The 27,198-nt window shown below is 42.4% G+C and overlaps 1 protein-coding gene across 1 annotated transcript in view; it reads left to right on the top strand.

Moving 5' to 3' along the window:
• LOC142664852 (uncharacterized) overlaps positions 1-24,039 on the top strand; it is a 60,608-nt gene extending 36,569 nt beyond the window's left edge. Inside the window, exons 9-11 of the mRNA XM_075844249.1 lie at positions 519-589; positions 675-795; positions 22,279-24,039. Of these exons, the coding sequence (XP_075700364.1) occupies positions 519-589; positions 675-795; positions 22,279-23,843 (1,757 nt within the window). The 3' untranslated portion in view covers positions 23,844-24,039. The remainder of the gene's footprint in view (positions 1-518; positions 590-674; positions 796-22,278) is intronic.
• The last annotated feature ends 3,159 nt before the right edge of the window (positions 24,040-27,198 follow it).

The raw sequence follows: 27,198 nt of genomic DNA, 5'->3' as shown, positions 1-27,198 counted from the left end.
GAACTATTTACAGGCTGTGTGTGTGGCACTATATACAGGCTGCGTGTGTATGGCACTGTTTACAGGCTGTGTGTGGGGCAATATTTACAGGCTGTGTGTGTGTGGCACTATTTACAGGCTGTGTGTGTGGCACTATTTACAGTGTGTGTGTGTGTGTGTGTGTGTGTGTCACTATTTACAGTGTGTGTGTGTGTGTGTGTGTGGCACTATTTACAGGCTGTGTGTGTGTGTGTGTGTGTGTGTGTGTGTGTGGCACTATTTACAGGCTGTGTGTGTGGCACTATTTACAGTGTGTGTGTGTGTGTGTCACTATTCCCACGAGTAATGAAAGTGGAGTCTCTGTATCCCTCCTGGTATTTCACTGTGGGTCTGACACATTAGCTCGGTGTTTAATCAGAAAGTCGGTGAGGACACATCATTGTTATGTAGGTCCTGATAAATAAACCTATGACAGAAGTGTCTGATCTATAGACTGATATACAGTAGTAATGTATTCTCTCCCTGTGTGTCTCCTACAGAGAGATGTCCCCGTCCTCTGTATCTCCAGGACTGTCCAGAGGAATATTACAATGTTCCCGATAATCATCAGGTAGATGCCGCTAAAGTCTCACCAAAATATGACTATAAAATAATTGTACCATAGACCATTCTATATATTTTTCTTGTCTGTTTAGGGGGACAATCTGATTGGTATTAAGGTTGAAGTTGTAGATGAAGCAGATGAAGAGTGGATGAGGGGCGATGAACCGTGTATGAGTGACGTGAAGGAGGAAATTCCAGGAGATGTTACCACAGGTAAGTGATAATGGATGTATAAAGTGACTTCAGAGGTTAGACAATCTCTACTTGTTAGAAGGGTCCTGTGACAATAAGCAGATCACAAAGCGATCGGCTGAAATCTGTGGTAGAGAGAGAGAGAACAAACTAGTGTAGTGTATAAGAATGATGGGGTATATACTAGTGTAGTGTGTAAGCCTGAGGGGAGCAATGCTGGGCACTAGGAATGAGAGGGGAGCCATGCTGGGGATTAATAAGTATAAGTGCTGTATCTGCTGACTACACTACACACTATAACCTGCATTCTGTGTACTTTTTTTTTCTTTTGGGGTCATCTGCATGAAAGACAGTTTGTGGATTTAGAGGTTTTTTATTGTAACATTAAAAAAATAAGTACAGAAAAGAGAAACTAACAGAAACGCTATCTGACGGCTATCTGTTATGGAATCACTGGTTGTGCCATTCCCATAAGGCTGCTGGAGACTGTCGGGAATAAGAGTGGAAATAAAACTGCAATCCCAAATTCGTCACAACTCTGATCGACAGACTCTAAGGCTACTCCGAGGTATTCGCCAGAGCCCATCGCAAGGCAGGATGGTTTTGGCTGCACAGAACCCAGGTTGCTCTAACAGAGTTCAGTGTTGGATAAGGGGGGGGGGGGGGGTACTGCAGGCGATACCTGAACAGGTAACCAGACAGCCAGAGGGTAACAGAGTCCAAAATAGAGCGAGTGGAAATCAGGTACAGCAGAGGTCAAAACCAGCCGGGAGCAGATCATCCAAATCGGTAAACAAGGGGTTACGTGAGACAAGCCGAGGCCAGTTTCCCAGGAGTCTGGGGCACAGGTTAAGTGACAGCTTGATCACAACACCTAAGAAAGGAAAAAATTCACAAGCAAAGAAAGCGGGAGGAGGCAAGGTATAAATACCCCACCCTACACCTGACAGGAAGAAGACCAAGAAGTGGGAGAGGCTCAGGAAGTAAACCGTACCGCCCAGAAGCTAGATCAGTAGTCATGGTCATCTTAAAGACAGACTCTTCCTAACACTAGCCCTCTTTCTATGAGGGGCCACCGGACTCTTAAACTTCGGCCTAGGTTTCAAAATGCACTTTAAATGAAAACTTTTAACAAGACGACTAGCATGTAAAGAATAGGCCGGAAGCCAATTTCGTTCCTCTGGCCTATACCCCTTCCAGTGCACCAAGTACTGGAGAGTACCACTCACCCTTCTAGAATGCACAATCCTCTGAACCTCAAACTCCAAATCTCCTTCTACCTGAACTGGAGGAGGAGGTTTCTTGAGTGGATTAGATGGTGGAAAACAAATTTCAAGGAGAGATTTGTGAAAAACATGGTGAATCTTAAAAGACGGAGGAAGAGCCAGGCGGAAAGACACTGGATTAATAACTTCAACAATTTCATATGGACCAATAAGCCTAGGAGCAAACTCGTGAGATGGCACTTTCAGTCTGAGATTTTTAGTAGAAAGCCGCACCCTTTGCCCCACACCAAACACGGGACCCACCGTACGTTTTTTTCAGCGTTTTTCTTATGAGTAACTTGGGAGTTCTTCAGGTTCAATTGAACCTGAGTCCCAACCGTGCACAGTTTATTTAGTTCAACTTATACCTCTGGGTTTTCACTAGAAGAGGCGGAAAATCAACCAAAACGAGAGTGAAAGACCATAATTACAGAAAAACGGCGAGGTATCAAGAGACACATTGGTGGCGATTTATTTATGGCATATTCCGCTAATAGAAGAAACGAGACCCATTCAGCCGGATTATCAGCAATATAACAGCTAAGATATTGGTCCAAGGCTTCATTAAAGCGCTCGTTTTGTCCATTAGTCTCGGTGAAATGCAGAAGGGAACGGTAACTGTACCCCAAGCACCTTACACAAAGCTCCCCTGAAGTCAGCCACAAATTGTCCACCTCTATCCGAGACAATATTTTCCGGAATACCATGCAGACGAACCACCTGATCAATAAATAGTTTAGACAGAGTTTCTGAATCAGGGAGTTGAGGCAAAGGAATTAAATGACACATTTTACTGAACCGTCCAATACCCAAATGACCGTTTTCCCTTCAGAGGGAGGCAAATCGGTGATAAAATCCATGGACAGATGAGACCAAGGTTTCTGCGGAACAGACCGTGGCAACAGTTCACCAATAGGATGAACTTGAGGAGTCTTAGCGTGAGCGCAGACCTCGCAAGCCGAGACGTAGGAACTCGCATCACGAGACAAGGACGGGCACCAGTAGAGCCGCGAGACTAATCTTTTAGTCCCAATTATCCCTGGATGACCACTCAAAACAGAATCCTGTAACTCATTGAGCAAACAAAATCTGAACTGAGGACGGACAAACAATCTCCCAGCAGGAATGGTTTGCGGAGCGAGCTGTTGACATTCTTTAATCTCCGTTACAAGGTCGGGTCATATTGCAGAAACCACTATCCCCTCAGATAAAATAGGTTCAGGATGAATGTCGAGGACCTGAGAGGAACAGAAACTTCGAGATAAGGCGTCGGCCCTGACATTTTTAGACCCGGGTCTGTGGTTTACAATAAAGTCAAATCTGGTAAAGAACAAGGCCCACCGAGCCGGTCTGGGGATGAGTCTCCTAGATGATTCTAAAAAAGTCAGGTTTTTATGGTCAGTCAGTACAATAATTTGATGTCTGGCCCCCTCTAGAAAGTGGCGCCACTCTTCAAACGCCCACTTAATAGCAAGAAGCTCGCGATTACCTACATCATAGTTCTTCTCAGTGGAAGAAAACTCGCGAGGGAAAAAAAGCACAAGGACGCAGATTAGTAAATACAGAAGACCCTTGAAATAACCGGGCCCCCCACCTACACTACCGTTCAAAAGTTTAGGGTCACTTAGAAATTTCCTTATTTTTTAAAGAAAAGCACAGTTTTTTTCAATGAAGATAACATTAAATTAATCAGAAATACACTCTTTACATTGTTAATGTGCTAAACGACTATTCTAACTGCAAATGTCTGGTTTTTACTGCAATATCTACATAGGTGTATAGAGGCCCATTTCCAGCAACCATCACTCCAGTGTTCTAATGGTACATTGTGTTTGATAACTGTGTTAGAAGGCTAATGGATGATTAGAAAACACTTGAAAACCCTTGTGCAATTATGTTCGCACCACTGTAAACAGTTTTGCTGTTTAGAGGAGCTATAAAACTGACCTTCCTTTGAGCTAGTTGAGAATCTGGAGCATTACATTTGTGGGTTCGATTAAACTCTCCAAATGGCTAGAAAAAGAGAGCTTTCATGTGAAACTCGACAGTCTATTCTTGTTCTTAGAAATAAAGGCTATTCCATGCGAGAAATTGCCAAGAAACTGAAGATTTCCTACAACGGTGTGTACGACTCCCTTCAGAGGACAGCACACACAGGCTCTAACCAGAGTAGAAAGAGAAGTGGGAGGCCCCGCTGCACAATTGAGCAACAAGACAAGTACATCAGAGTCTCTAGTTTGAGAAATAAACGCCTCACAGGTCCTCAACTGGCAGCTTCATTAAATAGTACCCGCAAAATGCCAGTGTCAACGTCTACAGTGAAGAGGCGACTCCGGGATGCCGGCCTTCAAGGCAGAGTGGCAAAAGAAAAAGCCATATCTGAGACTGGCTAATAAAAGGAAAAGATTACTATGGGCAAAAGCTCAGACATTGGACAGAGGAAGATTGGAAAAAAGTGTTATGGACGGACGAATGGAAGTTTGAGGTGTTTGGATCACACAGAAGAACATTTGTGAGACGCAGAACAACTGAAAAGATGCTGGAAGAGTTCCTGACGCCATCTGTCAAGCATGGTGGAGGTCATGTGATGGTCTGGGGTAAAGTGGGAGATTTGTACAAGGTAAAAGGGATTGTGAATAAGGAAGGCTATCACTCCGCAACGCCATGCCATACCCTGTGGACAGCGCTTGATTGGAGCCAATTTCATCCTACAACAGGACAATGACCCAAAGCACCTCCAAATGATGCAAGAACTATTTAGGGAAGAAGCCGGCAGCCGGTATTCTATCTGTAATGGAGTGGCCAGCGCAGTCACCAGATCTCAGCCCATAGAGCTGTTGTGGGAGGAGCTTGACCGTATGGTACGCAAGAAGTGCCCATCAAGCCAATCCAACTTGTGGGAGGGGCTTCTGGAAGCATGGGGGGGGGGGGAAATGTCTCCCGATGACCTCAGCAAATTAACAGCTCGAATGCCAAAGGTCTGCAATGCTGGAATTGCTGCAAATGGAGCGACCAAAGCAAAGTCTGAAGGAGAAAATCATTATTTCACATAAAAATCATTATTTCTAACCTTGTCAATGTCTGGACTATATTTTCTGATCAGTTTGGAATACATTTGATAAATATAAGTGTGAGTTTTCATGGAAAACACAAAATTGTCTGGGTGACCCCAAACTTTTGAACGGTAGTGTATTTCTGAGGCATCAACTTCAACAATAAAGGGTATAGAAAGATCAGGTTGTACAAGTGCAGGCGCTTTTAGAAAACACTGTTTTAAGGTTTCAGAGGCGGAGACCGCACCAGGTTTCCAATTTACAAGATCAGAAGCCACTATGGTAAGATCTGTCAAAGGTTTGGCAATGGAGAAATCCATTTTCGATAATAATTAGCAAAACCCAAGAACCTGTGCACGGGCTTGTTCACACTGAGTTTTTTGCAGGAGGAAAATTCCTCCTGTAAAAACTGACCCTGGAGGTTTTCATGTTTGATGTGGTTTTTGAAGTGGTTTTTGACGTGGTTTTTGAGGCGGTTTTCCAGGCTGTTTTTGCAGAGGTTTTCACATGCATGGGGGTATGTTCACACGCTGAGAGGCAGTTACGTGTGAAAAGACAGACTGTTAGGGTATGTTCACACGTAGTCAACAAAAACGTCTGAAAATCCAGAGCGGTTTTCAAGGGAAAACAGACCCTGCTTTTCAGACGTTTTTTTACCAACTCGCATTTTTCGCGCCGTTTTCCCGGCGTTTTTTATGTCCGTTTTTGGAGCTGTTTTCATTGGAGTCTATGAGAAAACAGCTCCAAAAACGTCCAAAGAAGTGTCCTGCACTTCTTTTGACGAGGCTGTATTTTTACGCGTCGTCGTTTGACAGCTGTCAAACGACGATGCGTAAATAACAGGTCGTCTGCACAGTACGTCGGCAAACCCATTCAAATGAATGGGCAGATGTTTGCCGACGTATTCTAGCCCTATTTTCAGACGTAAAACGAGGCATAATACGCCTCGTATACGTCTGAAATTTGGCCGTGTGAACATACCCTTAACAGCTGCCTCGTGTCACACGTAAATGCTCCTCCTCGTAATTTACGAGGCGTCTGAGACGCTCGTAAACCTTGAGCTGTCCTTCATTGATTTCAATGAAGAACGGCTCAAATTACGTGGCAAAGAAGTGCCCTGCACTTCTTTGCCGAGGCAGTCAATTTACGCGTCGTCGTTTGACAGCTGTCAAACGACGACGAGTAAATGACAGGTCATCTGCACAATACGTCGGCAAACCCATTGAAATGAATGGGCAGATGTTTGCCGACGTATTGTAGCCCCATTTTCAGACGTAAAACGAGGCATAATACGCCTCGTTTACGTCTGAAAATAGGTCGTGTGAACCCAGCCTGAGGCTGGGTTCACACAACCATGTTACGTCCATAATGTACGGAACGTATTTCGGCTGGAAGTCCCGGACCGAAGCCAGTGCAGGGAGCCGGGAGTTATGTACGATGCTAGGAGTCCCTGCCTCTGCGTGGAACTACTGTCCCGTACTGTAATCATGATTACAGTACGGGACAGTTGTCCTGCAGCGAGGCAGGGACTCCTAGCATCGTACATCACTATGATGCTAGGAGCCCGGCTCCCTGCACTGTCTTCGGTCCGGGTCTTCCGGCCGAAATACGTTCCGTACATTACGGACGTAACATGGTCTTGTGAACCCAGCCTGACATCCTTCTGTCAACGGATTTGTCACCATTGAAATGAATGGTGATGCAAACGGAACTTACTTCACACTTGCATTTCCGTTGAGGGGTTCCCCTGACTGAAAGCACCGACGGAACCCCACAGCAGAAACCACGCTGATGTGAACAGGCCCACATTAAAAAAAACATTGTTTTCTGTTTGCATCATCATTGACTTCAATGCTGATGGATCCGTTGCTAATGGGATTCCCTACACTGCGGTATTGGTTCCGTCGAAACGACAGAACCCTTTGCACAACGGGGACAAACAGAAACCATTAGCAACGGATCTGTCACCACTTCACACTTGCCTTTCCGTTGAGGGGTTCCCCTGACTGAAAGCACCGACGGAACCTCTCAGCGGAAACCACGCTGATGTGAACAGGCCCACATTAAAAAAAAAAAAAGTATACGGTACTTACTTCTTGAATCAATTTCCCAACATCAATGTCCATTCGGTGGTACACCTCTGCTGTCGTCATTTCTGTTCCTGAAATGTTAAAAAAAAAAAAAAAAAAAAAGAGATGACATACATGAACAACTGCATAACAAAATTAAAAAATTGAAAAAAAAAATTTGAAAAAAATAAATAAAAAAAAAATAATTAAAAAAAAAATAAAAAATGCACAGCTCCATACATGTATAGCAATAGGAGCAATTGCACTTACTTGTATTCGATTTGGATGCAGGACTTCGGTTTTCTGTATCCCTGAGTTCTGTCCACGATGTTCTTCAGCCTCCACGAGCAGACAGGAAATGACAGCCCCTTTCTGGGCTGGACTAGCAGCAGGAGACGACTCCTGCAAGAAACTCCTCCAAAACACGGCAATATACTCGTCAGAAAACACCTCACTAGTTCGAGGTGTTTTTTGACGTGTCCCCATTGATTTCAATGCGGTTTTGGATGCGGAAACCGCATCAAGAAGGGTCATGTCCCTTCTTTTTGCCGCGAGGCGGTTTTTTTACTCGCGGTAAAAAAACGCCTCCGTCTCCCATTGAAATCAATGGGACTCATTTTGGGTCGTTTTTGGTGCGTTTTCCGACGCGTTTTCCGCGTCAAAAAACGTGTCAAAAAACTCCGTGTGAACAGGGCCTTATAGTGAAATGGTTTGGACCCATCCCGAATTGCTTGAACCTTAGCGGAGTCCATCCGAAAATCATGAGGAGACAGAACAAGACATTTTTCACGTTTCGTGTAAAGACAATTTTCCCTCCGTACCTGAAGGACGGACCTTAAATGTTAAACATGAGATACAAATTGTCTGATAAAATTTCTGAAAATATCATTAACCAGGTTCTGAAAAACCGCTGGAGCATTACTTAAACCAAAAGGCAAGACTAAATTCTCATAAGTCTGGAGTATTAAACGCTGTCTTCACTCATCCCCTCTGTGGACTCAAATCAAATTGTAGGCCCCGCGTAAATCCAGTTTAGAGAACCACTTGGCTCCTGAGATCTGATTAAACAGGTCCGGGGTGAGTCGGGGACGGTACTTATTCTTAACGGTAATCTTATATAATTCACGGTAGTCGATACAGCGTCTTAAGCCGCCATCTTTCTTTTCAACAAAGAAATAGCCTGCACCCACCGGAGAAGTAGACGGACGAATATGACCCTTACTGAGAATGTCTTTAAAGAGGCTCTGTCACCAGATTTTCAAACCCCTATCTCCTATTGCAGCAGATCGGCGCTGCAATGTAGATAACCGTAACGTTTTTTTTTTCTTTCAAAAACAAGCCGGACTGTATTCAAGATTGAGGATGTCTTTTCTGAAATTGGTTGTGAATCTCACCCTCCTCAGAGGCCGTATACCTGTCCCATTATACTTCTCTCTAATGCCAAGCTGCCCAAGGGGCGGATTTATAATCTTTCTGCTCCGGAGAGACAAGCCATGGGTTATATTAAAGAGGCTCTGTCACCAGATTTTCAAACCCCTATCTCCTATTGCAGCAGATCGGCGCTGCAATGTAGAGAACAGTAACGTTTTGGTTTTTTCAAAAACGAGCATTTTTGGCCAAGTTATGACCATTTTTATATTTATGCAAATGAGCCTTTCTTAAGTACCACTGGGCGTGTTTAATGTTATGTCCAAGTGGGCGTGTATTGTGTGTTACATCAGGGCGTTTTTACTTGTTTTACTAGCTGGGCGTTGTGAATAGAAGTGTATGATGCTGACAAATCAGCATCATCCACTTCTCTTCGTTACCACCCAGCTTCTGGCAGTTCAGACACACAGCGTGTCCTCGCGAGATCATGCTGTGACGTCACTCACTTCCTCCCACAGTAACTTCATCGCGTCGGATGAGCGAGGACACGCTGTGTGTCTGTGCGAAGAGAAGTGGATGATGCTGATTCGTCAGCATCATACACTTCCATTCACAACGCCAAAGAACAAAGGAGAAAAATTCCCACGCAAAGAAAGCGGGAGGAGGCCAGGTATACGCCCCCCCCCCCTCCACACCTGACCGGAAGAAGACCGAGAAGTGGGATAGGCTCAGGAAGTAAACACAAAACACAGACACTCCAAAGAACAAATAGCGCTCCTTTCCTTCTGAGCCCTCCCATGGGCCCAAACGGCAGTTTATCACCACAAATGGGGTATTGCTGCACTCAGGACAAATTGGGCAACAAAATGGAGTACTTTATTTCTTGTGAAAACAAGACATTTTGAGCTAAAACTACATATTATTGGAAAAAAAAAAAATATTTTAATTCCCAGCCCAATTCAAATAAGTTATGTGAAGAAACTATGGGGTCTAAACGGTCACATTACCCATAAATGAATTCCTTGAGGGGTGTAGTTTTCAAAATGGGGTCACTTCTGCTGGGCTTCCATTGCTTTGATACCTCTGGGGCTCTGCAAATGTGACATGGCACCCAAAAACCAATCCAGCAAAATCTGCACTCCAAAGAACACACAGCGCTCCTTCCCTTCTGAGACCTCCCATAGGCCCAAACAGCAGTTTATCGCCACAAATAGGGTATTGCTACATTCAGGAGAAATTGGGAAACAAAATGGGGTATTTTGTTCCCTGTGAAAATAAGAAATTTTGATGAAAAATGACATTTTATTGGAAAAAATGTCATTTTTTTACATTTCACAGCCCAATTCAAATAGGTGCCCTGTAAATACTGTGGGGTAAAAATGATAACAGCAACCATAAATGAATTCCTTGAGGGGTGCAGTTTCCGAAATAGGGTCACTATTGGGAGATTCCTACTGTTTTGGCACCTCAACACCTCTTTAAACCTGGCATGCTGCCTAAAATATATTCTAAAAAAAAAGAGACCTCAAAATCCACTAGGTGCTTCATTGCTTCTAGGGCTTGTGTTTTATTCCACGAGCCACTAGAGACACATGTGGTACATTTCTAAAAACTGCAGAACCTGGACAATACATATTTAGTCGTGTTTCTCTGGTAAAACCTTCTGTGTTACAGAAAAAAATTAATACAATTGAAATTCAGCAAGAAAAATGAAATTTGAAAATGTCACCTCCACTTTGCTTTAATTCCTTTGAAATGCCTAAAGGGTTAAATAAACTTTCTAAATGCTGTTTTGAATACTTTGAGGGGTCTAGTTTTTAAAATGGGGTGTTTTATCAGGGTTTCTAATACATAGGCCCCTCAAAGCCACTTCAGAACTCAAGAGGTACCTTAAAAAAAAGGCTTTTGAAATTTTATTAGAAATATGAGAAATTGCTGTTTATGTTCTAAGGTTTGTAACGTCCAAGAAAAACAAAAGAATGTTCAAAAAACGATGGCAATCTAAAGTAGACATATGGGAAATGTGAACTAGTAACTATTCTGGGTGGTATAACAGTCTGTTTTACAAGCAGATGCATTTAAATTCAGAAAAATGCTAATTTTTATAAATTTTCTCTGCATTTTGCAATTTTTCACCAATAAACACTGAATATATGGTCCAAATTTCACCACTAACATAAAGCCCAATGTGTCACGAGAAAACAATCTCAGAATCGCTTGGATAGATTTAAGCATTCCGACGTTATTACCACATAAAGTGAAATATGTCAGATTTGAAAAATGGGCTCTGAGCCTTAAGGCCCAAACTAGGCTGCGTCCTTAAGGGGTTAAATATATGCTAAATCGTTTGATTAAATGATGTCTATGGTAAGAATGTAAGGATCGCCTAGAAAGGCTAATCACAAGCCGAAGAACAGTGTGTGGTGTTTTCTAAAAAAGACATTGCCCTCATCCCACGTTAAGCCCTTAGGTCAACAATGCTTAAAGAAAGTGGTGGAAGAGAAATTCCCACAATTTACTAATGTGCCACGTGACCCGAAAAGCCAGTGCCCGGTTTTAAAATGTTTTAATTTTTGATACTTTCCTTGATTTTTAATTTACCCTCATTCCATTCTGAGCCCTGTCGTGTGCCCAGGCAGCAGATAACAGCCACATGTAGGGTATTACAGGCATACATTACAGTTTATGGGTGGGGTGTATGTATGTCTTCGGTGGCACATGCTGGGCACAATATATCGGACACTAACTTGGCATATGTATATATAGAAAATTTCAAACCTCACTCTGCACCATCTGCTGTGTGGTACCCTTTACACCATACCTGTGGGCTCAAAATGCTCACTACACCTCTAGATGAATGCCTTAAGGGGTGTAGTCTTTATAATAATAAAAGTTTTTATTGAACCAATACTCTTTACAACATATGAATCCACAGGATTCGAGACATATTACACATTTATATCCAATTGTTGGTTCACAAGTTTTTCAGAGAAGAGAAACAACGAACTTCAAGGAAACAAAAGAAGAACATAAGAAGAAAAACAAGAACTCGGTCTACATAGACACATACAGTATTGTTAGCCATTATTATTACAACACAATGCTATGACAATTAGAATTTTTCCATTTATCCCAATAGGAAGCCCTTCTGTACACACCTTGAATGGAAACCAACGAGCACTCCATCATACAATTATTATTCACATAATGCATGAGCTCCGAGATGTGGGGAATGTTAGTAGACTTCCAATATTTGGCTATTAATATTTTGGCTGATACCAGCATATGAAAAAGTATAAGTCTATCGTGATAAGCGTAGTCAACTATTCCCACATGTAACAAGGCAAGGACTGGAGATAGTGTAACCGGAGCTCCTAAAACAGATTCTAAAATTTGTGCAATACGCGACCAAAAGATTTTAATATGCTGACATTCCCAAAAAATATGAAGAATAGTACCTCTAGACATTGAACATCTCCAGCATTGATCAGATGACGAAGGCTATATTAGAGATAGACGATTCGGGGTATAGTACCATCTATACAAGATTTTTCGGGAAGCCTCTAGGTGTGTAGCACATTTTGAAAGAGAAGCGGCCAGCTGAAAAGTAGATTCCCAATCTTCTAAAGTAATAGATAAGTCCAAATCCCTTTCCCACCGAGATAGACAGACCATTTTTGATTTAGATACTAACCCACATAACACCGCATAAATTCTAGAGATACCCTTCGATGTTCTATTCAGATTTTTGAATGCTACTTCCTCAACAGATCTAGGAACATCAGTATAAGCAGGAAAGGAGTTCAGCAGATGTCTCACCCTCAAGTATTTAAAAAAATCATTCTTGGATAATGCAAACTTGTGACATATATCAGCTAACGTCTTCAAGTGATTATTTTCCATGAGATCAGAAATAGTTTCAATACCCGCATCCATCCAGTTATGGATCACTAAATTAGGAATTAGAAAGGGAATAAGGCAAAGAGGAATATCAGGATATCTCAACGGGAAAATAGGATCCTTCCCACAAAATTTTGTGTTCATCTAGCGTTAAGAATTGCGACCTAGGCAATTTACCCCCTGTAGAAAGTAACCACAATTGGGCATCAACTGGAATATTAGCCCGCAGCCCTTTTTCCATACACATCCAATGTTTTGTAGGATGTTTGATATGCCAGAACCGAACCTGATCTAAGATGGCAGCATAATAGTAGTGAGACATCTGCGGAAGGCCCAAACCTCCTTTATAAATAGGTCTATATAAAACTTCGGCTGAAATTCGAGGTCGAGAATTTTTCCAGACATACCTGTTAACTATACTCTGAAGTTTTTTAAGATAGGTTCTGGACAGGTAGATCGGCAAGTTACGAAACACATATAATATTTTAGGTAACACCATCATTTTAATAGTCGAGATCCTGCCAACCCAGGATGCCTCGTATTTTAAATAAGTAGCTAATTCTGTCTCAACCTGTTGTAATAGTGGAAGGTAATTATATTTATTGAAAAGGGAAGTAGGATAAGTCAGCTGTATACCCAAGTATGGAATAGAGTCAACTGCCCATACAAAGGAATATGCGTTTTGCAAAGACGTCTTAAGATCATGTGATAGATTCATACCTAGTATTACAGACTTACTCACATTCAGCTTGTAATAGGAAACCTGACTAAACTGTTCCAAAATCTTAGCAACTGCAGATACTGAGACCGTGGGATTAGACATCGCAATAATCACATCGTCCGCGAATAAACCAATCTTGTGTTCCGTGTTCCCAACTCTAATACCACTGATCTCTGGACAGGAACGAATTAAGGCTGCTAGGGGTTCCATGACTAAAGTAAAGATAAGTGGGGATAGGGGACACCCCTGCCTAGTTCCATTTGTAATCCCAAAACGCATAGATGAGAATCCAGACGTATATACCATTGCTGATGGAAAAGTGTATAGGGCCATAATACTATGATGAGCCATCCCAGTAATACCGAATTTAGTTAAGATTTCACCCAAATAACCCCAATGAACCCTGTCGAAAGCCTTCTCTGCATCAAGGGAAAGAAGCAGAGAAGGCGTCCGATCCCCCTCAATTGAACACAATAAGTTCACGAGTCTCCTAGTGCCATCCGAGGACAGCCTGCCTTTAACGAACCCCACTTGATCTTGGTGTATGAGGTCAGGCAATACTTTAGCCAGGCGCTCCGCAATAATTTTTGAGTACAGTTTAAGATCTGTATTTAAGAGTGATATGGGTCTAAAATTACCTGGTCTATCTGGGGATTTCTCCCCTTTTGGCAGAATAACTACCGTGGCTTCCAGCATTTCTTTAGGAAAGGTCCCTCCACCCTGGACCAAGTTGAATACCTCTGACAGAAAAGGCACAAGAATAGAACTGAATTTCTTATAATAGTCAGTCGTGAAACCGTCTGGCCCCGGAGCTTTGTTCGGCTTCAAGGCCTTAATGGCTTGCAATATCTCAGACTCAGAAATAGGGGCAGACAAATCCTCTAACTGCATAGATGAAGCTGAGGGCAGATATACATGTTCCAAGAAGGAGGATATATCAGGGAGCATAGGTTGCGGAGTACCCAGATTATTTTTAGGATTGTATAAATCAGCATAATAGTCCGCCATCACATTAGCTATATTTTAGGGATTAAAAACTCTCTCATTTTTAGTGTTATACAAAAAAGGGATTCTGGATTTGGAGGAACGCTGTTTAAGGTGTGATGCTAACAACGCACTAGCTTTATTATTATAGCCATAGTATCTCGCTCTAACCTTCCTCAAGGTTAGTTCATATTTGTATAAATCCAGTTGATGTAACTGATGCTGCAAGTTCTTAATCATATCTGCCCTCAAAGGACAATAAACCCGTCTATTATCCCCACTGAGTTGAGTAATGGTAGAGGATAAATGAAAACGCATCTCAGCCCTCTGTCTCTTATCCCTGGATGCAATCTTAATAAAGTGACCTCTCATATACGCTTTATGCGCACACCACAATGTATTATGAGTGACATCCCCAGTGTTATTCTCCGAATAAAAGGTATGTAATAACTTTTCCAGGCTATCTCCATGTTTAGTGGACTGTAAGAAATAATTATTTAGACGCCACAAGGATGTTGGCGTAGAATTATATTGTTTCGCTATAGAAATACATATTGGAGCGTGATCGGACCAATCTATATTTCCAATACCAGATGACAAAACACGTTGGAACAACACAGCATCAGTAAGGATCAAATCTATACGAGAGTAAGTCTTGTGTGGATGGGAGAAGAAAGTATAATCTCGTTCTGATGGGTGTTGCAACCTCCATACATCCACTAAGGCCTCCTTATGAGTAAGGTTAAATAGCTCAGAGGGTCTATCGGCCCCACCAGGACCCGTAGTATCCAACGAGGACCACATCACTTAGTTAAAATCCCCTAGAATTAATACTGAGCCCAGTTTATGTTTGGTAATGATTTTAAAAATGGACTGGAAAAATTTGGTCTGCTTCTGGTTCGGAGCATAAATGGACACCAAAGTATAAGTAACATTATTAATATCGCAGATCAGAATAACATAGCGCCCATACGGATCTATATGAGACGATCGTCGGGTGAAGGCCACCGATTTTTTTTAATTGCAATAGCCACTCCACTCTTCTTATTCAGGGCAGGAAAGACAAAGATATGTGGAAATTGCTTGTGATGTAATCGAAAAAATATCCGCCTGATTTAAATGCGCTTCTTGAACACAGATAATATCCGCATGAGACCTATGGGCTTCTCTCCACAGCATAGATCTTTTAAAGGGACTGTTAAGACCCTTCACATTAATGGAAACTAATTGTATCACCATCTTAGGTCACAGTTACTGCCCGCTAACTTCCCAACAGTTAGACATCCCACTGACAAATGAAAAGCCATGACAATATGAAATACATAGCAATGTAGATATGCCTGATATAGACGAAAAAACAGAACAGAAATTACAGCTGACAAACAGTCAGTGAACAAGTTACAAACCAGTGAAACTTCACATCCATCTACAGGATGCAAAGGGGGGAAAAAGAAACACATCACTTGCAGTGTTTCAGCATGAACCGTACCAAGGCATACACATGTAGCTCCATCTTCAGAAATAAACAACAGAAGTAGTCCAGGAACATGACATAACTTCCAAGGCCTGCCAAGCAGACCCTATGCCATCATATCTTTGCAGCAGAGCCATCACAGTTCAGTCAATGTGAAGATTTAGTTACCCACTCTTCTTCCAGCCGAGGTGTCGATTTCTGTCTCGGAGAAGAACTTGAAGAAGCAGACGGGAGTAACTGCCATTCTTTAAGTAATTGCATCACTTTTCCTGGCGAATTTGCAATCACTTTCCTTCCATCTTTCGCGATCACCAGTTTTACCGGAAATCCCCATTTATAGTGGACATTGTCCATTCTCAGGATCTTTGCAACTTCTTGAAATTCCTTTCTTTTAGCCAAAGTTACTGCAGATAGGTCAGTGAAAACTGACACCTCTTGAAATCTTTCAGGTAAATCCACTGGATTTCTGGCAGCTTGCATCATCTTTTCTTTAAAGTGAAAAAAGTGCAGCCGAGCTATCACATCTCTGGGAATGGCGGCAGAAAGCTCTTTAGGTTTGGGAATACGGTGAACTCTATCAAGAAGTAGATCCGGTGCAGGTGAATCAGGCAGTAAAACAACGAAGAAGTCAGTGAGAAACTCCCCCAACTGTTCAGGTTTAATAGATTCAGGAATACCTCTGAACCTAACGTTGTTGCGCCTAGAACGATCTTCCATATCCGCGATTTTTAACCGCATGAGCCCCACTTCTTCTTCCAGGGAGGAGTTAAGGTCTACCAACTCATTATGGGCGCCAGAAAATTCTGCCATTTTTGTCTCCATGTGGGACGTACGTTCCCCCAATGCATTAAATTCAGCTTGAATATTCAAAAAAGCTGACTGTATGTCCTTCTGCAAAGAAGATCTCAGGCTTTCCAACATACCTTTGAGCATGTCTTCTGTAACAGGCTGAAACGGCCGAGAAGCAGGGACTGTGAAGCACATGGCGTCCCGTTATCTAACTGCAGCGTGGGAGACATATGAAGAATCCTCACACAGTTACTCACATTGCTACTGAAAGTCTCTCTGCCAAGCGTGGAGGAGGACATGTGGGGAGATTGATTGCAGCCAGGTGCACTGGTCAGTGAAGATGCAGGCAACGGAGTAAATCTGTCTCCTGACTCTGTGTCTCGTCTGGTGCCGGCGCCATCTTGTGACCTCGTGGACGGGAAGAACTCAGTGAGTCTCGCTGAGCTCTCTTTCTTCTTTGCCTTCCTCATTATAAACTTTGATCCTGCAAAGCTTGCACTACTCCTGGACTAAAATATCGTCCTGGAAAGTGTAAATTAGAGCCGCTTTGATGCCTGGTGTAACGGAGCTAAGGCAAACACGTCTTACTCCATGCTCATCCGGCCACGCCCAGGGGTGTAGTCTTTAAAATGGGGTCACTTCGGGGGCTTCAACTGTACCTCAGGTGCTTCTGCATACATGACTTGGCACCAGAAAAGCTCCAGTAGACCAAATGGTGGTCATTTCCTTCTGAGCCCTGCCAGGCAGCAGATAACATATGGGGTGTATGTCTCCAGTGGCACATTCTGGGCACAATATATCGGTCACTGAATTGGCATATACCCTCCACAACAATGAATTGCAACAACAAGAAGGACAAGCCGTGAAGTCCAACAAGCTCCAATCTGTGGCATGTGGGGGGCATAAAAGCCGGATTAAAAGTGAGGTTTTTTAGGCACAAGAAACCTCAATAATCAAATCGAGGGGTGTGGAAGGATTGTGCGATGCCTCCTGTTCGTTGACATTTCAGTTATCGCCACTTGTCACAAACTGCGAGGGACCGAATCTTGAGCCGAGTCCTTGGTTTATCACTTCAGCAGATCGCTGCGCGCCTCGGCCGAGATGTCAGCACTGCTCAACGTTGCGTGTCCCGGAGGTTGGAAGAACAACAACGTATGGGAATGACATAGAGAACACACAGTGCTCCTTCTCTTCTGAGCCCTCCCATGGGCCCAAACAGCAGGTTATCACCACAAATGGGGTGTTGCCGCACTCAAGAGAAATTGTGCAACAAAATGGTTTTTTTTATTCCATGTGAAAAAAAGAAATGTTGAGCAAAAACAAAAATTTGAAAAAAAATTCATTTTTTTATTTCACTGCCCAATTAGAATACGTTCTCTGAAAAAACGGTGGGGTCAAAATGGTTAACACCCACAGATGAATTCTTTGAAGGGTGTAGTTTCCAAAATGGGGTTACAGAGAAAAATGGATTAAAATGGAATTTCTACAAGAAAAATTTAATTTGTAAATTTCACCTCTACTTGGCTTGAATTCCTGTGAAATGCCTAAAAGGAGAAGAAACTTTCTAAATACTGTTTTGTATACTTTGAGGGGTGTCGTTTTTAAAATGGTGTGATTTATGGGGAAATTTCTAATTTATCGGCCAATGAGAGCTGCTTCCGATGTAGTTCACATCTGAAGCAGCTCTCAAAATTTCAAAAGCCTTTGTTTTTTTTTCGTTAGGGACCAGTTCGGTCCCTAACAAAAAACAAAACAAAGGCTTTTGAAATTTTTTGAAACTGTGATAAATTACGGCTCAGATGTAGATAGCGCCTCACGCCCCCTATAGATAGGTATACTAGGGGCTCCCTCTAATAGCGGTTTTCCCGGCCTGAGCATTGGCTGGGGACTCCATCATCTCATAGCCCGTAACGTCACTGTCCATATATGGACAGGGACTCCCTCTAGCAGCAGAATCCCCGGCCAATGTGTCGATGATGAATGCTCTGGTCGGGGATTCTTGCATTATATAACGGTTAGTCAGTTCACAGAAATGACCCACTCGCCGTGACGTACTATTATGTCATGGAGCGGAAAAGGTTATGAGTCTTTCGAAGCTTTTGAAGTTTCTTTAACCTCTTCCGGACTGCCCATAGACTATAAAGCTGAAAAATTATAGTAAGCACCGAAATTGGGATTCTAGATGAGATATGAGTATATAAGGATGGAAATATCTGACTCAATCAGCTGTTGAAGCTGGGAGGCAATAGAGTAGTTTCTATAATCTGACTGCCCACCGAACCTTGGATGAGCTCTCAATGCATCAAGACTGATGTGGGGTTTTTACCATGCCAGAGAATATCTCTAGTAATAGAATCCAGAATTACTAATACTGCTCCCAAAGGGAATACTTGATACACTAAATTTACTAAATTTATTTAGTAAATGATTTACTAAAGTCTCAAATGATCTCTTGGCAGCTAAATCGGACGGTAAATCCTCTCTCCTGATTCTTTTGGATCTCTCTGCAGCCTTTGACACTGTAGACCACAAACTCCTACTTAACATGCTCCACTCTATTGGCCTCCAGGACGCGGCTCTCTCTTGGTTTTCCTCCTATCTCTCTGACCGCTCATTCAGTGTGTCATTTGCTGGTTCCACTTCTTCTCCTCTTCCCCTTGATATCGGGGTTCCTCAGGGATCAGTCCTAGGTCCGCTCCTCTTTTCTCTCTACACAGCTCCTATTGGACAAACCATCAGCAGATTTGGCTTCCAGTACCATCTCTACGCTGATGACACCCAATTATATACCTCTTCCCGTGACATCACCCCTGCTCTAATACAGAACACCAGTGATTGTCTGTCCGCTGTCTCTAACATCATGTCCTCTCTCTATCTGAAACTGAATCTTTCTAAAACTGAGCCCCTTGTGTTCCCACCATCTACTAACCTCCCTAAACCTGATGTCTCCATCTCTGTGTGTGGCACTATCATCACTCCTAAGCAGCACGCCCGCTGTCTCTATCACTATCATAACTCCTAAGCAGCACGCCCGCTGTCTCTATCATCACTCCTAAGCAGCACGCCCGCTGTCTCTATCACTACCATCACTCCTAAGCCACACGCCCGCTGTCTCTATAACTACCATCACTCCTAGGCAGCTCGCCCGCTGTCTATCACTGTCATCACTCCTAAGCAGCACGCCCGCTGCCTCTATCACTACCATCACTCCTAAGCCACACGCCCGCTGTCTCTATCACTACCATCACTCCTAGGCAGCACGCCCGCTGCCTCTATCACTACCATCACTCCTAAGCAGCATGCCCGCTGTCTCTATCACTATCATAACTCCTAAGCCACACGCCCGCTGTCTCTATCACTACCATCACTCCTAGGCAGCTCGCCCGCTGTCTATCACTGTCATCACTCCTAAGCAGCACGCCCGCTGTCTCTATCACTATCATAACTCCTAAGCAGCACGCCCGCTGTCTCTGGGTTATTTTTGACTCAGATCTTTCCTTTACTCCTCACATACAATCACTTTCACGCTCCTGTCATTTTCACCTCAAAAACATCTCCAGAATCCGCTCTTTTCTTACGGAGGAAACTGCCAAAACTCTCATTGTTGCTCTGATTCACTCTCGTCTTGACTACTGTAACTCATTACTAGTCGGTCTTCCCCTCACTAAACTCTCCCCTCTCCAATCTATCCTCAATGCAGCAGCCAGGCTCATCTTTATGACCAACCGCTACACCAACGCCTCTACTCTGTGCCAGTCACTGCACTGGTTGCCCATCCCCTTCCGAATAAAGTTCAAACTTATTACTCTCACCCACAAAGCTCTCCACAGTGCTGCACCTCCTTACATCTCCTCCCTCATCTCTGTCTACCACCCTACTCGGGCTCTACGTTCTGCCAACGACCTTAGATTAAAATCCTCCATAATCCGAACCTCCCACTCCCGTCTCCAGGATTTTTCTCGTGCTGCACCCGTCCTCTGGAATGCGCTACCCCAGACAATCAGATTAATTCCCAATATCCACAGTTTTAAACGTGCCCTGAAAACACATCTTTTTAGACAGGCCTATAACATTCCCTAATCTGACTCCTTTCCATGGCCCTCCATTTAGATTAGTCATCAGAATAAGATTCCCTCACACTCCTTCTCTTCATGTCCGTCATACACGGATACTGGCTGGTGACCGGCTCATGCAGCTTTATGTTACCACCGCATGTGTATAAAAATGGCCGGACCATTGTACAGAACAAACACTATTACACTCTGTGTCTCCCTTATGTCCTCATAGATTGTAAGCTCTTGCGAGCAGGGTCCTCACTCCCCAGGTTTGAATTGTAAATTAACTTTGTCACTATGTAATGTCTGATATTGTTTGTTTCATGTTCCCTCTAAATTGTAAAGTGCTGCGTAATATGTTGGCGCTATATAAATAAAGATTATTATTATTATTATTATTACACTGAAGGGGGTCATCTAATCTCCCGCTCCATGATTATTAGGAAGCCGCTATTTCACATTTAATTATTGTGTAAAAGGGTTTCGGTGATGATCACTTGCTGTAAAGGATCTGCCAGGCACAGCTTCTGTGTCAACGCCCATAGGTAATCAGTCTGCACCTGCTTCTATGTCTGTGAGACTGACTCCATCTTCCACCACTCAGGATGGCAGGCTTAGGAGTGGGAGAGCCTATCACAGCCTGGCCAGACGGAGCTAGCTCCCGCCCTCTGTCTATTTATACCTGCCTTTCCTGTTCCTCCTTGCTTGTGATTCTTCTCGTTTGGTTTCCTGGCCCTGCTGCAGCTTCTTGAACTATTTGTCCCTGCTTCATACTGACCCTGGCTTACTGACTACTCTCCTGCTCTGCGTTTGGTACCTCGTACACTCCTGGTTTGACTCGGCTTGTACACTACTCTCCTGCTCTGTGTTTGGTACCTCGTACACTCCTGGTTTGACTCGGCTCGTTCACCACTCTTGTTGCTTACGGTGTTGCCGTGGGCAACTGCCCCATTTTCCTTAGCTTCTGTGTACCCTTGTCTGTTTGTCCGTCATGCACTTATGGAGCGTAGGGACTGCCGCCCAGTTGTATCCCGTCGCCTAGGGCGGGTCGTTGCAAGTAGGCAGGGACTGAGTGGCGGGTAGATTAGGGCTCACTTGTCTGTTTCCCTACCCCCATCATTACACTTGCACTCAGAGGTCACTGCGTTACGTCCAACTTCTTACTACTTGGTAGGATCCTCTCTCCCTTAGAACAGCCTGAATTCTTAGTGGAATGAATGTCACGAAGTATTGGAAATCTTTACTACAGATTCTGATTGATAACATTAATCTATTCACTGCAGATTCTGATGGATAACCTTTCTCTATTCACTGCAGATTTTGATTGATAACATTACTCTTTTCACTGCAGATTCTGATTGATAACCTTACTCTATTCACTGCAGATTCTGATTGATAACCTTACTCTATTCACTGTAGTCTTAAGATACTTTTATAAAATTGAGATTTGGTGATGGGGCAGCCATTAGGTTATACAGACCTCCATTGTCATGTCCATGAATTCATCCTGAGATGTGAGCTTTGTCCCATGGCACATTGTCTTGTATAAGGTAGACTGCGATGATCATGAGATTTTCCATAATAATATGAAAATGTTGTATTAAAGTAATGCCCAATGGGTAGTGGAGGGCCAAATCTGTGGGCAAGGGACAGGTGTGATTGCCAGACAAGGTTGTGCTGTTCAGATTTTATAATTTTATCGAGTCTAGGCTTATATAATACATGTGGTCTCTGAGTGTAGACCAGAATCCTGGTCATTATTACTGTGTAAAGTGTTATACAAAGATTTATAAAGCTGGAATTACTCATATTTTTAATCCTTACAGGAAAGCCCAGTAAGGACTCCGGGGGAAACTTCATGTTATCGCTAAATTATAACGTAGAAGATGAAGATCTCATGCAGCAGTCTTCAGGAGAAAACATCCTTACCCTTAATGTACATCCAGGACTTCACAGCACAGATCTATCATATAATCCCCCTAATCATGCGGAACCTTCTGCTGACCAAACACAAATTGTTACCACAAGTACAGGTCCGAAAGGGGGTAAAGGGTTTCCAGGTAGTGATTATGGAAAACAGTTTACAAAAAGCTCAGGTCTTTTTACACACAGAATTCACAAGCCATACCCCTGTTCAGTATGTGGGAAATGTTTTACCAATAAATCAGGTCTTAATCAACATGAGAAAAATCACACAGGAGAGAGACCATACTCCTGTTCAGAATGTGGAAAATGTTTTACTCGTAGGTCACATCTTCTTACACATGAGAAAAGTCACACAGGGGAGAAGCCGTATTTATGTTTGGATTGTGGGAAAGGTTTTATGATGAAATCAGATCTTATTAGACATCAGAGAAGTCACACAGGGGAGAAGCCGTTTCCCTGTTCAGAATGTGGGAAATGTTATATATCAAAATCAAATCTTGTGACACATCAAAGAAGTCACACGGGAGAGAAGCCGTTTCCATGTTCACTATGTGTGAAATGTTTTACAAATAAATCCGATCTTGTTAAACATGAGAGAAGTCACACAGGGGAGAAGCCATATCCATGTTCACTATGTGGGAAATGTTTTACATCAAACTCAAGTCTTGTTACACACGAGCGAAGTCACACAGGAGAGAAGCCACATTCATGTTCAGAATGTGGGAAATGTTTTATTACTAAAGACAAACTTCGGGTTCATCAGAGAACTCACACAGGGGAGAAACCATATTCATGTCCAGTATGTGAAAAATGTTTTCCAAATAAATCAAATCTTGTTAAGCATGAGAAGATTCACACAGGGAAGAAGCCATTTTCATGTTTACTATGTGGGAAATGTTTTACAGATAAATCACATCTTGTTACACATGAGAAGATTCACACCGGAGAGAAACCATATTCATGTTCAGAATGTGGGAAATGTTTTACAAAAAAATGTAGTCTTGTTACACATGAGAGAAGTCACACAGGGGAGAAGCCGTATTCATGTACAGTATGTGGGAAATGTTTTGCAGATCTATCAAATCTTGTTACACATAAACGCAGTCACACAGGAGAGAAGCCGTATGCATGTTCAGATTGTGAGAAATGTTTTACAAATAAATCAGATCTGGTTATACATAAGAGAAGTCACACAGGAGAGAAACCATATTCCTGTTCAGAATGTGGGAAATGCTTTACAAATATATCAGATCTTATTAAACACAAGAGAAGTCACACAGGAGAGAAGCCATATCCATGTTTAGAGTGTGGGAAATATTTTACACTGAAATCTTATCTTGTTATACATGAGAGATGTCACACAGGGGAGAAGCCATACGCCTGTTCAGAATGTGGGAAATGCTTTATTACTAACGCCAACCTTAAGACTCATCAGAGAAGTCACACAGGGGAGAAGCCATTTTAATGTTCCATATGTTGAAAATGTTTTACAATAAAATCTAATGCTAAAACACCTCAAAGATTTCACATAGAAGAAAACCATATTCTTGTTTGAAATGTTGGAAATTGTATAAGAGCAAAAAAAAAATAGATTTGTTTTAACACGTCTGGTTATTAACTGACATTAAAGAGAGACTGTCTCCAGGTTATTGTCCTATTCACACAGGAGAGATGTCATATTTATGTTCAGAATGTGGAAAATGTTTTACATTAAACGCAAGTCTTGTTATACATACGAGAAAAGTCAAACAGGGAAGAGGCCATATTCATGTTCAGAATGTGGGAAATGTTTTATAGATGAAGCACATCTTGTTACACATACGATAGAAGTCACCCATGGGAGAAGTCGTATTCATGTTCAGAATGTGGGAAATGTTTTACTGATAAATCACGCCTTGTTACACATGAAAGAATTCACACAGGAGAGGAACCATATTCAAGTTCAGTATGTGGGAAATGTTTTATTACTAATGTCAAACTTCGGGTTCATCAGAGAAGTCACACGGGGAGAAGCCGTAATCATGTTCTATATGTGGAAAATGTTTTACAATAAAATCTATTGTTAAAACTCATCAAAGATTTTACATAGAGTCTGAACTATATTCTTGTTTGAAATGTGCAAAATGGAATAACAGCAAAAAAATATTTTGAACACATCAGGTTATTATCAAACATTGAAGAGAGACGGTCACCAAGTTAATGCTGCCCTTTCCGAGGGCAACATAAAGTGGTACCGGAGACCCTGATTCCAGCGCTGGGTGAAATATTTAGCAGTAATTAGTATTTTTCATAAAATCTCAATTATTCTGCTGCATTCATGATCTGCGGCTCATTCGCCCTCCGCTGCTGATTGGCAGCGTCTTCCCTATGTATGGCGGTTGGTGAGCTGCAGCTCGTGATTACGCACTGCAGGAGTATAACTCAGATTTTATGAAAACGACTGATTACTGTAAAGTAAGTGACCCAGCGCTGGAATCCGGGTCTCCGGCATTACTTTATGATAGGGCAGCATTAACCTGGTGACAGACTCCCTTTAAACAGTCACTAATAGTCTTTGTTTTTTGGGTGAGACTAGTCTGGATCTGCCAAACACCCAAATTCTAATTTACTTGTGAACTGTGTCCAGGATTATTGGAGGAAAAGTCTTGTGGATATAAAGAAGAACCTTCCAAAGCAGTGAAGCCAAATTGTCAGCATGAACCTTTACTTATTATTGTATTAATCTAGAATGACCCAGTGAAGGACGTCCTATCTAAACTTTTATTATATTGACCTGTCAATATTTAATCTTCATTCATACAGTATATAAAAATAAATGTGATGGAGTTGAAGAAAAAAAACAACAAAAAATTGAATTCACGATAATCTGTTATACAAAAAAATTTCCAGATCTGCCGTTTCTTTCTGTGGCTCGAATACCTGGTAATGCCTCTTTGGCATAAACAACCTGCAGCAGGCGTTTATTGTAAGGCTTCATACACACCTGTGTATTTTGGTCAATATTTGACATCAGTATTTGTAAGCCAAGGAGTAGCTCGAAAAGACGGAAGACGTGCAAATCTTTCCATTCTCCATTTTTCTGTCCGTTTTACGACCAGTTTTGGCTTACAAATATGGAGACTTGATACTGACCAAAATACACATGTGAATGAGACCTTACTGTCTACTAGCAAAAAGGCAGGGACTCCTCGCGTTATACATAACTCTGATGCTAGCAGCCCGGCTCCCTGAAGTGTGTTCAGTCTGGGAAGTACTGCTGACATACGGACCGAACATGCTCGTGTGAATCTGGCCTTAGTCTCCAAAATATAGAAAGCGAGTAAGACGGCACTTCTTTTCAATGGTCCTCTTTATTTCGACTCTAGCTTTTCTCGAGCTGAAACTTTGTTCTTCGGGAGGCAGCCATACAGCACCAAGTATTGGGGGCCAGCGGGTGCCTTCTGAAATTACAGCTGAAACAATAAAGTGTCCGCACTTGAGATTACCTGGTTTGTGCCGGATTATCAGAAGCTGCCTTATGCTGGATTATTGCACTTGTCACGAATACTGAAGTCGTCACGGAAACTGGACTTGATGCAGACACGGATCCTATAGTCATAACGGACACTGGACTTGACACGGACGTCGTCACGGATGCTGGATACGTGAACAGACTATGGAACCTTTGCAGACTAACTCAAGGTTAGCAACAACATTACTCAGGCACTGGACTAATGGGCAGAGTTCCTTAACCCATTAGGGACTGCCCATAGTGTTTTTACGTCGGTCACTAATGGGCTTTATTCCGATGCAATAGACTTTTTACGTCACTGCATCGGAATATATAAACAGCAGGGTGCTGTCAAATCCACCTGCTCTCAGCAGCCAGAGGTGTTTGAGGGCTGGGGGCGTCCCTGCTTGAACGTGTGAGATCGATATTTAGTATCGATCTCACCTGTTTAACCCCTCAGATGAGGCGCTCAATAGCGAGCGCCGCATCTGAGTGGTTTTGGACAGAGAGAGGGAGCTGCCTCTCATCCCACCGACACCCGGTGATAAGATAACTGAGTGTCTGTGTCTCTGATGTGCCTCAGATCTGCCTGTAGTGAATGCCTGCTAGGTCATGCCTCTGGCATGACCTAGCAGATGCCTGTCCATTTTACACGGACAGGCATAATACACTGCAATACAGAAGTATTGCAGTGTATTATAAATGCGATCGTATAATCGCATAGTGAAGTCCCCTAGTGGGACTAGTAAAAAAGTAAAAAAAAAGTTTAAGAAAAAGTGAAAAAAAAACCACACTTTTCCCCCTTACAAACTGCTCTATTATTAACAAACAAAATAAAGTAAAAAAGTTACGATATTTGGTATCGCCGCGTCCGTAACGGCCCCAACTATAAACTTATTACATCATTTAACCCGTACGGTGAACGTCGTAAAAAATAAAATAAACAGTTTTCTTTTAATCCAGCCTTAAAAAAAATTTGATAAAAAGTGATCAAAAAGTCGCATCTACTCCAAAATGCTACCGATAAAAACTACAAGTGGTCCCGCAAAAAAAAAGCTCTCCTACAATTGCATCGGCAAAAAAATAAAAACGTTACGGCTCTTCAAATATGGAGACACAAAAACAAATCATTTTGAAAAAAAGGTGTTTCCACTGTGTAAAAGTAGTAAAACATACAAAAACGATACAAATTTGGTATCGTTGCAATCACAGGGGCTTGGGGCTTGGGGCTTGGAGAATTTAAGTTATGAGGAAAGATTGAAAGAATTAAACCTATTTAGCCTTGAGAAAAGACGACTAAGGGGGGACATGATTAACTTATATAAATATA

Source organism: Rhinoderma darwinii, chromosome 1 (genome assembly GCF_050947455.1).
Source record: "Rhinoderma darwinii isolate aRhiDar2 chromosome 1, aRhiDar2.hap1, whole genome shotgun sequence".
NCBI classification, from domain to species: Eukaryota; Metazoa; Chordata; class Amphibia; order Anura; family Rhinodermatidae; genus Rhinoderma; species Rhinoderma darwinii.
This window is presented reverse-complemented; position numbering and strand designations above follow the sequence as displayed.